This window comes from Ursus maritimus, unplaced genomic scaffold, assembly GCF_017311325.1.
Source record: "Ursus maritimus isolate PB19 unplaced genomic scaffold, ASM1731132v1 scaffold_4, whole genome shotgun sequence".
In the NCBI taxonomy this organism is placed as follows: domain Eukaryota; kingdom Metazoa; phylum Chordata; class Mammalia; order Carnivora; family Ursidae; genus Ursus; species Ursus maritimus.
Genome location: NW_024426552.1, coordinates 83817921 through 83834271, shown reverse-complemented (window position 1 = coordinate 83834271; position 16351 = coordinate 83817921). Strand labels below are relative to the sequence as shown.

The 16351-nt window shown below is 38.0% G+C and overlaps 1 protein-coding gene across 2 annotated transcripts in view; it reads right to left on the bottom strand.

Annotated features, from left to right (window-relative positions):
- Window positions 1–711: 711 nt before the first annotated feature.
- The window catches only part of ZMAT3 (zinc finger matrin-type 3), a 32109-nt gene continuing 16469 nt past the window's right edge, over window positions 712–16351 (bottom strand). For both annotated transcript variants that reach the window (XM_040621583.1, XM_008705314.2), the window contains 4 exons: window positions 14070–14189; window positions 11586–11752; window positions 11363–11463; window positions 712–8155 (listed from right to left, as the gene is read on the bottom strand). In XM_040621583.1, coding sequence (XP_040477517.1) covers window positions 7947–8155; window positions 11363–11463; window positions 11586–11752; window positions 14070–14189 — 597 coding nt within the window. In that variant the 3' untranslated portion in view covers window positions 712–7946. The remainder of the gene's footprint in view (window positions 8156–11362; window positions 11464–11585; window positions 11753–14069; window positions 14190–16351) is intronic.

The window sequence follows — 16351 nt, the reverse complement described above, 5'->3', positions numbered from 1 at the left end:
CCATTATCATAGCTTTCTTTTAAGCTAAAGATCTCTTAGCTTAAATGTGCTGCCTTGAGTGTTTTTACAACACACAGACAGATTCAATGTGATCTATTCACTTCATTCAGAAACATTTTTTTGTGCAGACACAAGAATTTTTCCCACGACAGTAAGTGTATGTGTCTCGCATCCTGATTAAACAAACCATAACAGCACCTTCCAGGCCTATAATCTACTTTTTAAAATGAGCATTTAAATTCAAAAGCATATTGCACTGAGTAAACCAGCGTTCTTAAATGACCAGAGCCCAATAACATATTGTATATATAAGCTAATTATAAGAGTATTTTTATATGTGAAACACCCAAAAGATTAATGGGTAGATGCCTTTTCATGTGTTTTTATTTTCAGAAGCAGCGATTATGGTCTCGCTAAGCCCAAAGAATTTGAAGGGAAGATAAATTTTAAAACATCTCAATAAAATTGAGAATTTGCTCCAGTCTCGGGCTAACTCCAGTGATGTAAGGAAGAAGTGTGAGCAGTTGGGTCAAGTCTACCGCGAGCCCAAGAGCTGACAATACTCTGCACAAGTTCGAGAAGTCCATGGCGGATCATGTGCAGACTGATGAACGGTGAGCCTACAGCCATTGACCATCAGCACTGAAAATAACACATCAGTGCGGATGGTGTATCTTTTTCCCGTGATCTCCAACTCAGAACCAAACAATGTGCAGACAAGACTCAGAAACTGTTTTATTAAATTGAACACAAAATACCTGTTATAATAATGTCAAGCTTTTATCAGAAATCAGTACATAAGTGAGGATACACAGCCAAAATGAGCCATCAACATAAGCAGTGTAAATTTTAAATAACTTTTGGATTTCTATTTTCAATATGCTGAAGAAAATAAAACCAAAAAAGCAATTTCAATTTCACAATTCACAGTTGATTGGTTTTAATCCCATGACACTTTTGCCATTTTATAGCCCCAGAACGCAAACAGATTTCCAAACTGGTGACTGGCCCTTAGCCCCAACGGCTTACACAGATGTTAAACCCCTGTATGACATTTGGAAAAAATGTTTAGGAAACAACTCCAATCTCATACATTTCTGGCTGGCGGGTTTTAGCTATATCCTTTACTAGATTTTTTTCTAGTGAAACAGCAAAAGCGGTTTTAAAAGTTTGCCATGCCATTAAATGAAGGGTTCTAAAGTCTCACTTGGTTGTTTTTTTTTTTATGATTTTATTCTCTAATTTAAAACAATAACTACACTAAAATGCAAGCTTAACAGTGGAAGCAAAATCAGTTTTGCTTCTGGATCTAGAGCATACATCCAAGACAGGCAGCGCACTGCCCTAGCAGATACATGGAATGCTCGAGAGCAGACTCTGACATGCTCTAGTAAGGCATTTCAAAGCAGACACACCATACCCAAACCAAATTATTACAGTCAGCTGAGGATACCACAAGGGGAACACCAATTAACACAGAATCAACATGAAATTCTTACAAAATGACACACGGATTTACAAAACCACAGAAAGGTGCTCAAGGACCAAAGGAAGGCAAAACAATGACCAGCCACTCTAAAAGAGTCTTGTTCCCGTAAATGCCGGATTTGCAGAGTAGAAATAAACTTCATATGTGCTTGGCCCTAGGATATCACTCATCCTGACACATGGGGTTACTTCTGCTTAAAAAAATATATCATGTAGAGAATATACATTGAATCAGTGATATAGAACATTTATTTTCACTAGTGAGGGGGTCCCTTAAGCACTTACATAGAAAAAGTTATGAGTAATTATGAAGATTTTTTAAATGCAAAAAGAAATCTGATAAAACCTGCATTATTAGTTGGTATTCAACAGTGAAGTGAGGTTTTTTAGCAATTACATTGGCTTAACGAGGAACAGGACCATGAAAAAAAATCTTTAAGTCCAAAGAATCGTGAAATGCCTAAAAACGAAAGTCCTAATTAGTAAAAAATACATACTTTCGGTCCCCAAAGGAATGTTCAGTTATCTTGGAAGCCATGATGCTTATCACACAAGCACAAGAATATGAATCAGGAAGAGTGAGGTTTCAATTCTGACTTATCCATTGAATCTTCATGACCTGGAGCAAGTCACTTAAATTCTTCAGATTTTGTCCGCAAAAAATTGGCATAAAAATAAAGGCATATGTCAAAAAAAAATGTTTTTTCTAAACAGTACTAGAGTAAAGCTAAAGATGGTTACTAAGGCTCACAATTTCAACAACTCATTGTACAGTACAGTCATTTTTGATCCTGCTAATTATGGCTAGAGGAAGCATGGGCAATGACAACCTCAGGCAAGTCAAAGGCTTTAGATAAGTTAATGGTTTCAACTTTCCAAACTACGAACTCTGTTCTTCTCGAGTTAACACAGCTAATCATCTATGGGTTTGACTCTTTCCACCTCTCTACGTTCTGGTAGAGCAGGTGAAAGTAATGTCAGAGACGTGGTTTCATGGAGAAAAGCAGCAATAGAATTAAGTGAGGTATAAGCTGATTTAATAAACCCCAATCCATAATTTACAGTTATTTTAAAGAAGCTGCATAGTTCAGCAAAAATACATCACAGAAGAGGGAGTAAGAAAAAAATTCTTATGGAACTTTAAAAGGTGTGACAACTAAGCATTTAAAATGATGAACACCAGAAAACTTGAAGTTGGAAAGGAATGGTCTTCCTTCACGCTAAGCACATATAAAAACAGAAACGAGAAGGCTAAAGTCCACAAGAGAAAACAATGTATGTTATTTGGTTCCACTTATCAACTTCATACACCACTTTTTAAAAGATGGTACTATTTAAACAAATAATAAATTCTAGTTAATGACACCTATGCTGAAGTGTTTAAGGGAATTGTATTGTCTGAAATTTATACTGAAATATGTATTTTTTAAAACTCCATGGATGGATGGATAGAGGGACAAGGCAGATATGCGATAACACAAGCCTAGTAAAGTGTTGACGGTAGAATTTACTGGTGGATACATTGTAAAAAAATTTTTGACTCCAATGTATGTTTAAAATTTTTCATAACAAAATTTGAAAAAATGTTACCATTTCTCCAATAAAATTAATTTAGCAGTGTGTTTTAAAGACTCCGGCAATTTAGAATTGTAAATTAACTGAAGTCGGAATTTTCGATTAAGGCCTCAAACCCAATTTCTGAAGATCCTTTCTTTAACACAGGGATGAACTAACACAATTAGTAAGTATTGTGGACAAGACAGCCTCTTCTTCACAAATCTCATTTGCAAATAAATTATTCTCTCCCTCTACAGAATAGACAAGTTTTGAAAAGACCACTGCAATAAAGTTTTTCCAAATATCAGTGTCAAGCCCTTCCCAATCCACCACACTACTATTCACTAAATAGAAATGCAACACAGATCAAGGTGAAAAATAATCTATGACTATTGTTGGCCTGGGACAACTGGATTTATTTTCAGGGAGTATGGTTCCTGATCAATAATGTTAACAGTTTTACTCAGTATCAAATTGAAATCGCATTAAGCCAAAAAAAAAAAAAATGCAGAATGCAGAATTTACACAGACCTTTGCTATTCCAAGCTTCTGTTTTATGAATTGTAATTAATGGCAATGATTCTATCATCTCTTCTCTCTGTGAAATGCTAAAACTTGCTAAAGGCACTCATATTCTGGGCTTAATGGAGACAGGGTCACGTGGGACCATAAGCCAGTATTTTTTTTGGTAGCTACCCAGAAAGGGAGTTTACAAATGACCCTCCCATTCATAATGGGAAGAAAAAGTCAAACAGCTTCAGTAGAAACATCATATGAGAAGCTATTTACACAGCTATTTGTCCATTCGGCTAGACTGCTAGTTACAGCTCATGATGATAGAGGTCTAAAGCCAAGGGTGGTGGGGGGGCGGGGGAAGCAACAACAAAACATTATTATGTACGAAACTCCTGAACAATAATTTGGCTGGTAAAAAAAAAAAAAATAGTTGGTAAGGTGAAATCGTTTTTAAGCATTTGTTCAAAAGCCTGCATTAAACTTTTGCCTATATTGACAAAATACTTCTATTTCTAAAGAAGTTCTATTCTCTTATATATGCCTCACCAAGTTCTTTAGAGAGCACTTTCAGCCTACATTCCAATATTAAGGAAACAAAACAGATTCCAAATACACTATCGCTAGGCCTCTCTGTAGAGGATACCAGGCCCAACAATTACATGCCTCCCCTGACACAAGCAAGACTCATTTTACACAGGTCACTGGACAGTCCTCAAACTGTTGTTGCTCATGGTCCCAGCCAACTCAGAAGTCAAGGAATCATAAATCCCACTGCTAATTCTTAGAATCTATCTACAGAGGAAGATTTAAGCAAATATATATATATATGTTTATATATAAACATGAAATATATATTTATCCCATTCCCCTTATTGAAAGTGTAGACAGGTAGCTATAAGCAAGCATATCAGTTCTGTAAAAAAGGTGGAAGGAAGATCTCATGCTTCCCTTCAGCTGTGTAAGTCAGAGGAACATAAGGATGGTCTCAGACAGCCATGATTCTTCAATCTCAGAGTTTCAAAAAATCCTAAATGGTTTTCTAAGTTAACCAACTCATTAGAAGGGGAAACAATGAGGAAGAGCTGGAGAGGGAACTTTTTCTATATGAATGGTATAAAACATTATTCATCTTGCAGAATTCAGTGCAATAAGAGACAAGCAGACAAATTAATAAAAACGTGCACATATTTACAAGTTGCAGTACATGATACAAAGACGAGACCAACAAAGTATTTTCTGTTCAGTGTGGAGTCAAAAGCAGTTACATGGCCCACTCCATTTTGCAGCTTAACTTTTTGAAAAAAACACTTCAAAGGCAATAAGCAGTCCAATCTTTTAATTGGAACACGGAATTTTTCTTTACAACTTCTTGCCCTCGATATCTTAAGAAGAGTTTCTAAGTGTTATCTTCTAACATTGACTTTGACAACTTACCAAAGATATTCACAGAGAAAAGAGACTTTGATGCTATGATTTCTTCTTGCGGACGATTACTGAAATCTATTGACTTGGCTAAAGGTCTTCTGTTGTTTAGGCCTCTGTCCATCCTTGTACACAGCATATAAAAAGATACTAACATGACCCTTGGGCAGCCCGGGGTGCGGATTCTAGAGCACATTACAAAGCAGGACTGGACTTCACAAAAGGAAACCAACGGAGATCACGTATCACTGACTGTGGTAGTAACAATGTCCTCCTTCGACAGGGAAAAAACACTGTCTAATAGGAATGCATGAAGATGAGAAACTGTACCATGCAGAGATATATTTATTTAGGTATTTCCTTTCTGACAACTTCTGTCACCTTTGTTTCACCTATGGAACACAGGAGAATATTGCAAGGTAACAAGCCCAAAACAACCCACTGTCATAGAGATTTGCAATTTTTTTTTCTGATGTGTATGTAATCCCTATAAATGATCATGGAAGTTATCAGCTTCCTACCGTTTGGAAGTTCTCAACTTCCTACAGTTTGGAAATTAAGGAGCAAACCGAGTAATTGTAGGCAATATGGTTATCTAAAGTGTCATATAAACAAACACATAGCTCTTTTTTAGTGCAAAGAAATACAGCAAGTAAGAAATAACACTATAAATCTAACTTTTTTCTTTAAAGAAAATGCGTTTATGCATTCATAACATCCATTAAGGGCACTGGGAGACTGGAAACCTGAATATGCAAGGCCAGGAAAAACATCAAGGCCTTTAAGTCCACTGCTTTTTGTATATATGTAACGAAATTGTTAAGTGGGGAGAGTGCGGGAAATCCCTCAATTTTACTCGCAAAGGAAAAACTGAAAGTGGATAAATGCCACTTTTACAAACTGTAAATTCTTATCCACAATCTCTTACTATTACCTGAAATAAGGATCCAATGAAATCTTCTCTACGGTATCACATAAATATATATGTATGTGTGTATGTATGTACATATACATACATACACACACACACAGACATACAGAGCAAGGGGGAAAAATAAGATTTTTAAATAATTATAGAACCAAGTGGCCAGCACTGTAATATTAAAATCTACTCAAAAATTATACTTAGCAGCAAGATGAGTTACGTACTGACCATTAAAATAAGCTCTAAGTTGCCCTAATCAATTGTATAAAAGGATTAGTATACTCAGAGTCACAGGTCTAGATAGAATCTCAATAATGTTATTTCATTCTCCTGTTTCTGGGAGGAAAAAAAAAATGTACTAAACAATTCTATTTTTCAAAAAATCACCTCTTCAACAGAAGAGCAACTTGGTACTGTACCAGTGGTTATCCCAAAACTGAATTTTAAATATGGATCTAGATTGCTCAAAAACTGCTCATTAGGATTAAAGGAAAGGAATGATGGTTATAATTTCCTTCTCCCCATCTCTTTGCCTATAGAATTCTCAAGGAAAAATAGGAGTTTTATTTTTAATTCGTAATAAAAGCAATCAAATGTGAATTGACCATAGTGCAAAGATACTGCTCATTCTAAACTCCCTGGTGAATGTGGCCTTTCAAAACAAGTATGGATGAGCACCAGTCTTATCCATGTAAATATAGTAAGTAGATAAAATACAACTAATTAAAGTTCATAGGGTATTCCATTAGTTTATCTAGCCATACACTAGAGCTTCTTATTTTAAAAACCAAATAATAATAATAGTAATAATAATAATAATAATAATAATACTGTCACCATTATCAGATACCAAAGTAATCCATAATGTATTTCTATGACCTTTAAAGAAGCTGAATTATAAAGAAAGAAACCAAAGTTCATGTATTTAACTACTGGAAAGGATGATACTAAAATTTGGTTAACTTTTTTTTTTTAACTCCTCTCTATCTATGAAACAGTAAGGTAGTAGTATTTTTCAGGGCAGCCAACCAACTGGCAAGACAGGAAAGAATGTAAGTAAACATGATAAAAAAGGATCAGTTTACCAAAAAAGTCTGCCAAAAAAAATATCAAGAGATCTGAACTTACTATCGAGACCATCATATAAGTACATTATTATCAATGAATAACTCTAAATTGAAAAATCAAACACATCTTTACATTTCCCGAAACCATCTGAAAAATATTTTTTAAAAAAATAGCATATCTATCTTAAATGCATTGGATATTGGAACAGGGGCGGGGGGGGGGGGCTTGGAAAGCCCACAACATAGCCGGGGCATAAAAATGAGCTTATTAAACAAGCTAATTCAACGGGGGGAGGGGGGAGGAAGCGGGGAGGAAGGAAGAAGGCGGCATTTAAATGCGTGAAATCCACAAGTGGAAATGAAATTTCACCGTTTGGAAGTCTACAAGCACACTGAAAGTGTATGAATCCAAGAAAATCTGCATTTCAATCAGTAATGGGAAGACAAGGGGAAAACATGTCCTGGGTAAGACCTTAATGCAGTTTGTAATCGTATATCCTACTGGCAAGGCATTGTGTTGAGGTGGTTCCAAAGAAACCCTGGGAAACCAAAATCTCTGCTTACCTGTTTTTACCATAATTAACTGAAGTAAGAACTCAATGACATTCTTTACTTAACAGTACATAAAACTAAAACTGCAAAAGAAAGTGAACTTTTTAAATAGTTAAAGCTCTAAGTGATCAGGCTACTGGTTGACCAGAATTTGGTCAAGATAAAAAGGTGTTTCTCGTGGGGTAGGTAGGTCACATGCTCTAAGTAGCTCAACACAACTGACCTGAAAACGCATCATGACCTAAGAAGCACATTAGTTTCTTTCCCCGGTCTTGACATCTCATGGTACCACTGCAGGTTACACGTATTAACATTAAGCAGAGGAATGTACTCAGGTCAGAAGGACCACGAAAGCAGGGCACGCGGACAGAAGGCAAACAAGAGGCAGGAGAAGCTGCTGTATCCGAATACAACGACCACTATACATATCCCAGGTTCTCCATCTCACTTCTGTACCGCTGTTCAGACACCTTGCTTTTATGCTGCTTGCTCTCTAAATGCTGCCGGAACTCCATCTCTTCGCCTGCCCCCACATTACACATGGAGCAGTAAAACTGACCGCTTGGGGTAACACACATGGCCAGGTCACGTGGAATTCTCTGCCGAGAGCGGGGATTGAAGTAAGGACCTGCTAAAGCAAGAGATAAAAATGCTGTCTCCACTTCAAAACAGTCACTAAACAAATGACGACAGTCTCATCGATGATCACTGTAATTTGTCATGGTAAGCTCAAATTATAAAATTCACTGACTCTCAGCTTTCAATGAGTGCAAAATTAATAGATTCTTTTTAAATTACAATTTTATACTCGTTCCATCTAAGAAGCAAAAATGATTCTTCCAGCTAGTGTCAGAAAAGTTACTGTAGAGCCAAGCCCAGGCTCCAAATGACAATGCCTCTCAAAAGTAAATAATATTTTAAGAATTGTTTAACTTCCCGACATGATAAGAAAAGTTTCATAATTATGCTAACTCTTTAATCCAAAAATTCTACTTCTAAGAATTATCCTAAGAAAACACTGAGAACTTTTGCATGGAGATTTATCAACAAGGACATTATTTCATCAGTGTGCACACAAGTTTTAATGGGAGGATGTGGGAAAAGGAGAGATCAGATAGATGATTTGAAAAATTATGGTAATGAATGCAACCGAAAACCATGCAGTCCCTGTAAGTAATGGAAACTCTGGATTTTCTTTGATTACATGAAAATGTGATTATAATATGCTATTAAGTGAAACAAGAATATCACAAAATATAATCACATTTCTATTTCAAAGAAGTAATATACAGAAAGATGGGAATGACATATACAAAAATGTTGGTAGAATTATCGGTAATTTTCTTTTCTTTTTAGATAACTGACTTCTTTTTTTTAACAATGTTAAACTGAATTTACTGACCTGTTGCATTAAAAAAAAAAAAAAGCTAATCTATAATTACCTAAATAAATTCTCCTTGAGCATTCAAAATACTCAGTGTAACATATTCATAGGTAAACCAAATTACAACTAATGTATTTGAGGTTTGGGGGGTTTTGTTTGTTTGTTTTTATTGAAGTATAGCTAACACACACTGTTAGGTTAGTTTCCGATGTGCAAATAGTGATTCCACAACTCTATACATTATGCTATGCTCACCACAGTGTAGCCCATCTGTCACCATACAACTATTACAGTACCACTGACTATATTCCCTATGCTGTACCTTTCATCCCTATGTCTTATTCACTCCATAACTGGAAGCCTGTATCTTGCCCAAGCCACCCCCTTCTCCCTTGCAACCATTTGTTCTCTGTTTTTACTTAGCATAATACCCTCTAGGTCCATCCATGTTGTTGCAAATAGCAAGATCTCATTCATTTTTATGACTAAGTAATATTCCAGTGTGTGTGTGTGTGTGTGTGTGTGTGTGTGTGTGTGTATACACACCACATCTTTACTCATTCATCTATCAAGGGATACCTGGGTTGCTTCCATATCTTTGTTATTGTAAATAACACTGCAATGAACACAGGAATTCATATATCTTTTCAAACAGTGCTTTTGTTTTCCTTCAGTAAATACCCAGTTATATAATTGAATTCTTAAGTTGGACCATTGCTTATTCATTTTCTGCTTTTTTTCTACTATAATAAATATTTAAGACTTTTCTCAAAATATTACTTTCACTGTATCCTATAAAGTTTAATAATATTTTTATTACTGTTTGATTTTAAGAATTTTAAATTTCCGGGCACTGGGTGGCTCAGTCGGTTAAGTGTCTGCCTTCGGCTCAGGTCATGATCCCAGGGTCCTGAGATCAAGTCCCCCATCGGGCTTCCTCCTCAGCAGGGAGTCTGCTTCTCCCTCTGCCCCTCCCCTCACTCATGCACGAGTGTTCTCTCTCTCTCACTGTCAAATAAATAAACAAAATCTTTTAAAAAAAGAATTTTTAATTTCCAGTACAATTTCTTCTTTGATCCAGGAGTTATTTAGAAGTGTTTTAAAATTTCCAAACAAATGGAAATTTTGTAGGGTTTTTTTAAATATATTTTTTGTTACTGACCTCTGGCCAGAAAATGTAGTCTAAACTGCCCTCTGTCCTAAAGTTTATTTTATTTAATATTAACACAGCTAGCTCAGCTCCCTTCATTTCAGCTGAATTTTTTATTTTTTTCTTTTTAAAATTTTTTTAATTTAAATTCAATTAACATATAGAGTATTATTAGTTTCAGAGGTAGAGTTCAGTGACTCATCAGTCTTACGTAACACCCAGTGCTCATTACATCTCAGCTTAACCTTTTTTTTAAGATTTTATTTATTTATTTGTCAGAGAGAGAGCACAAGCAGGGGGAGCAGCAGAGGGAGAGTGAGAAGCAGGCTCCCCACTGAGCAAAGAGCCCCATGCAGGACTCGATCCCAGAATGCTGAGATCATGACCTGAGCCGAAGGCAGATGCTTAACCACCTGAGCCACCCAGGCGTCCCTCAGCTGAATTTTTAAATCCAATCTTATAATCTTTGTCTTTTAACTGGGACTTCAGTAAATTTACACTTAGCATAATCACTGATTATACTTTTATTAATCATATTACACTATGCTTTCTATACGTCCCTTTTTTCTATATTTCTCTTGCCTTTCCAATTAACTTTTTTGTTTTTCATTTGACTTAACTGTTCACATGAATTACCTCTGTTGGTATATGTGTAAATTGGAGGCTGTGATAGGGGGAGGATGAGGGACTATTCAGTCCAACTCTCCCTACTGGAGATAATCAGAAAATGCAGAAAACATTCCTATAACGCAGCAGCTCCAAATTGAAGGTGTATATCAGAATCACTGAGCAAGCATTTTCAAAACACACATCCATCTGGGTTCCACTCTGAATTTACTGACTGAAAATCTCTGAGTCATGGTTCAGGCAAGTGTATTTTGTAAAAACTCCCCCGGTAATTCTGATTCACTACCCCAGTTTAAAGCCACTGCTCAATCTTTTTTATTTTCCCCAGCAAATGGAGATTTAACATGGTGCACCTTTAAGCCAAGCAGCCCATTTTTATAAGGCATTTTACATTTCTCGGCTGGCAAACACCAGAAGCAGTATAAAGGGACTCTGATCAAAGACCTTAAAACATAAACTATAATTTAAAATCAAAGTAAATAATATACGAAACCGAAAGTAAATAAGTAAATAAGACCTGAAATAAACACCAGCTTGAAAAGCCACTCGACAAACGGAACAAAACAATTCGCTAACCCCAACTTCTCAGGGCTGTCTATTGCCGTTAAAGGAAATACAAATAAAGAAGACCACTCGCAGAATGCAGCCGAGGCACATGGAAATCCGCGGGATACCTGAATTATTCTGTACCGTATACGTATTCCTCCTATGAGGCATCATCTTATACTCATTCCCTTCTTTCCGGGTCCGCCGCTGACCGGCTTCTGAGGATTCTCTGAAGAAAAGAAATGTTTAAAAGCGTGAGGCTTCTAAACAAGGGTCCCTTTCAACTCTTTCCCTCTAAAGACAGTCGGTCTTACGCAACACTTTGGCCTGGGAGAAGGTGGCAATACCTACGAGTATGAGTGACTCTGCGCTTCCGCCAGCCGCAGCCTCTTGGCGTGATTCTTGCCTCGATAGTGAGCCTGAGCCACGGCCGGAGAACTGAAGGAGGCATCACAGAGCTTACAGTAATCGTTCTCTGTGGCCAGGATCACTCTGCCTCCGGGCTTCAAGGAGCCCATCTGACATCAAAGACACAAGAGACAAAGTTACGAAAAATGTGGAGCTTATGCCCTCCTTCCCCTCAAAGTTTCTTCTAACAGCCAAAAGATAACCGAAGGTTGGGGTATGACCACAAGCACTCAGCTTTATAAGGAGAGGATGTAATTCATTCCAGAACAACAACAACAACAAAGAGAAAAAGAAAAAAAGGCCGGGAGACAATCATGGTTTTGTATTACAATCACCTTTGTACCAAACCGGTTAATGGCTTGTTGCTATCTCCATGGAGAAAGTTTTTAAAGGAAGCACAGAAGATACAGGGCAGTAGAGGGAAAGCCTAAAATCACATTATTAGAAAGGTAAAGTCCTTCCAGAATCCATAATGAACATTTAATGAATGCCTACTGTTTATAGGGCTTGTTACCTAAAGCAGAAGGGTTATGCGGACATACAGTTAAAAATGAGCCTCTGTCCCCCCAAAAGTCTACAAATTAGCTATGCATATAACATAACTAGGGAAAAATAACCAGCAGATTCAGCCAACGGTATTCAGGCTGAGAAACGAGTTCAGGGAAACCTAACACAGTGCCTGGAAGATAGTATATACTCAATAAATATTGTTGGGTTAACAAAAAAAGACAAACTAGATTTTGGCTAGAGGAGAATAAAATACATAATAAAGAGTCTGGAAGCATATCTATCAGGACCAGCTGAAGGAAACAGCACTGATTCACCTGGATGGGAAGATTTTCTGGGGGACAGTCTCCAAAAATCACAAAGGGCTATGTTACGAAAGACAGCTCCAGGTGTTTGCTCAGGGAGGGGGGCCAGCTGAAAACAGCCCCAAGCTGGGAGCCGCTGTCCTGTCCAGAGCAGGAATCAGGGCCCTGAAAACTGCTCAGCCTGAAGAACTATCTGGGAATGTTCCTGTTCTCTAATTCTGTTTTTATCCCCTCTCATTTACCCCACAAATTCATGAGGCTAGAGGAACGGGGGTATTGCCATCCATGTTTTAAAGACTGGAAAACCGACGTTCAGAGTACACTTACACCATGGTGGCTAGGAGTAGAGGTCCAAGGTCAAAGAAATCCTGTTCCACCACTTCACAAAATGCATAACACCATGGACAAGTTACTTAGCTTCTCCGAGCTGCTAACAAACTTCCAGGTGAGACAAATGCTGCTGGTCCATAAATTACACTCCGAGGAATAAGGCCAATACCTCTGAGTTCTTGGAAGCATGAAATGACGTTTAGGGCCCAGGACTAGAATGAGGCAAGGCAAGCATTTGCCATGGGCACAAAATTTAAGGGTGCCTCAAAAAACTCAGCAATCAAGACAAATAATATGCTAATGGAACGTTTATACAAATCAAACCTAATTCAAGAAATCATCGTAAGCAAAATGTCAAAATTTTAAATAAAGAAAGGATCCGTCATAGTGCCATGCCAAGCCATACCGCAGCCTGAGGCAAAAGGAAAATCAGTAATACTTACCCCAGCTTTAAGCTTTTGACATTTTGTTTACCACTGATTTCACATTAATTTGGATTTTTAAAATATTATATTAAAATATTTATCTTCATTACTGTGGTTTGGTTCCCTCTTAAATTTTGTGCCTCAGTCAAGTGAATCCCTCACCTCACCTTAGTCCCAGCCCTGAACGAAGTAACGTAGAAAAGTGCTTAGCAGAGTGCTCGGCATAGTAAGTACTCAATGAGAGTTATTACTATTTATGACCATGTATTATTCTATGGACAAAGACAGATTAAGGAATACAATTCATATTTCAGAGGCTATTAAAGTACAGCATTATCTTGCCTAAAACACCTGCTTTATCTACCAAACAGTGAAAGGAACTTGGATCTCAAGTGTGTGTCAGTATACCGAAGTCCAGAAAAAGTTTATACAGGCTCTCTCCATAGAGGTAAGAAAGGGGCACTCTCCAAAGACTGACCTTGCTGGAAGGCAAAATATAAAGTAAATGGGATTAACTACAATAAAGAAATAAATGTTGAAAAACCTCTCTTTTCATTCAGGGCATGGCCTAGACATTTAGGGTCATTTAACCCAGAATTCTGAGAAATGCAAAGAGAAAGACACATGTAACAATATTTCTTTCTTCATTTCATGCATTACAACCAAAGCCAATGGAAATCTCCAGGTCGTGGATGTTGGCATGCTTTAAACCCGGCACTACAGTTCGAGGAGTTAAAAGTGCCAGGTAGAACCTTCCAGGAGTATTTGCCCAACTGTACCTTGATGGGCTCCTGGATGACAAACTTCGTCCATGAGCATGTGTGCAGAGGACAACTCCCACCCTGATACGTGTGTCTCACCTGCGGAGGGACAGGAACGGCTGGAGTAGCCGCGGGTTCTACCACATTGCTCATTCTGGCAGGAGGAGGGCAACTGTTGGCTGCATAGTAATTTCGGAGTTTCTTACCATGATTTTTACCCTAGAAGTAAAATGAAATGAGTAATCACCATGAAAAAATGTGTTAACTTAAATTAATGTATTCATTAAAAAAAAACAGAAAAATGGGGAAAAAACCCAAGCAATATTAATTACATTTTATTCTTTCAGATATATGCAACACTGGGGCAAAGAGCCCACCAGATCTTAAAATAAGAGTCGATGCCTCGGTTCTAACAGAATGAGTTATCTGGGAAAGAGAAGGGAACAAAGCCAAAAGAAATTAATTTCCTATATATTTCTGGAAAAGTATCACATTTTCCAGTGATCTACTTCCTCCCCCAACTTGCCATTCATATGCCACTGCCTAAATACGAATTTTATTACACTGTGATCTAATCTATTTTATAAGTCAGTAATGAAATGGATAATCCAATTATTTTTACAAAAATAGCACTTACAGAGTATCTTTTTACTTGCAAAGGACCCTCGTGTGCATTAGCTTATTTGCTGCTCACAAAAACTCCTGTAAGAGGAATTTGTTAATATTATCCACACATGACAGCTGAGCAGCTGCAATCCATGGAGTGTGGAGGACGTGCCCTGGCACCTTCCTTCAGCTGGGCCAGGTTGCGGAGCCAGGGCCTCAGGCAGGCCCTCTGAATCCAACGCAAGACCTTTTGACTACTTCAGGATGGCTTCAGGAGGCACTGGGAATCTCTCTTAAAATGTATTCGCCTCTCTCAGCATGTTTTGTTTAAGTAGTTATTCACATTGTTATATTCCTTGAACTGATAGAAACTGATAGGAAGGGCCAGTGGTCTGAAAGCATTCTAAATGAGATGAAACAATGTGTTATTCTTCAGACTGCACTGTGAACTTCAAACCTATAGGCAAACATTCATTCACCATCTAGTATATGCTAAGACCTAGAAATAAAAAGGACCAGCACACACTCAAGAGAAGACAGATGTGTGAGCAGTCAATTAAAGTAAGGAGATGAGTTCTACCTTCTGACCACTGGAATGCCCTACAGGTGCTCTGCCATGGTCACGGTGACCTCCAGGGAGTAAAATCCAGGGGTCACATCTGTGGCTTCCCTCTGCTCTAACTCTAGGCAGCACAACACCGTGGATACTCCCTTCTGTTGTCTACTACGATGCCCTGTAACCCCACCACTTCTCATTCTCTCAACGCTCCAACATCCAAAGCTCCACCCTTGGCCCTCTTCTTCATCACATTATTTTCCCCTGTCTCATAGCTTTAAAATATAATTGACAAGTTAGTAGCTCCCAAATTATCTATCTCCACCTCTGTTATGGACTGAATGATAGCGTCCCACCAAAATCCATATGTGGACATCTAATCCCAGTGTGATGTAATCTGGAGGTGGGGCCTTTGGGAGGTGATTAGGTCATGAGGATAATCAATGCCCTTATAAAAAGAAGTCCAAGAGCTCTCTCTCCCTCATTCTGCCATGTGAGGATCCAAGGAGAGGTTGGCTGTCTACAGTGTGGAAGAGGACCTCACCGGAACCCAACCATGCTATTATTCTGATCTCAGACTTTCGGCCTCCAGAACTATGAGAAATAAAACTCATTCTAGCTCCAGGTCCTTTGTACTTGCTGTTCCTTTTGCCTGGAAGGTTCTTCTCTCAGATCTCTGCTTGGTTAGCTCCTTCTTACCTTTCAGATCTTAACCCAAATGGCATCTCTCTGAATCTGGAGTGTCCCACCATCCTCCCCTACTCTGCACAACACACTCTCCATCACATTACCAGTCTGGTTTATCCTCCTGCCACTTAGAACAATCTAAAATGGTATTGTTTGTTTACTTGTTTGTTTCTCTTCTATACTCTCTGGAAAGTAGACTCCTTGAAAATAAGGACCTGTCTTGTTTACTCTTCTATTCCCAATGTCTAGAACAGTTTCTAGCATATAGCGGGCAATCAGTAAAATTTGTTGGGTAAATGAACCAAGTATTGTAATGGAGATAATGAATACACTGCTAGGAGAACAGAGAGAAGGAATCTCTTACTTCTGCCTAAACGTGTCAGAGAAGGCTTCCCTGAAAAGGAGAAAATCAAGTCATCTTTTAAAATGAGCAAAAGTTTACCAGGCAGGCAAGGCGTGAGGAGAATGAAAACTGTGAACAGAGAAAATACTATGATCAAAAGCCCAGCCTGCTATGTTGAGAAGCCACAAG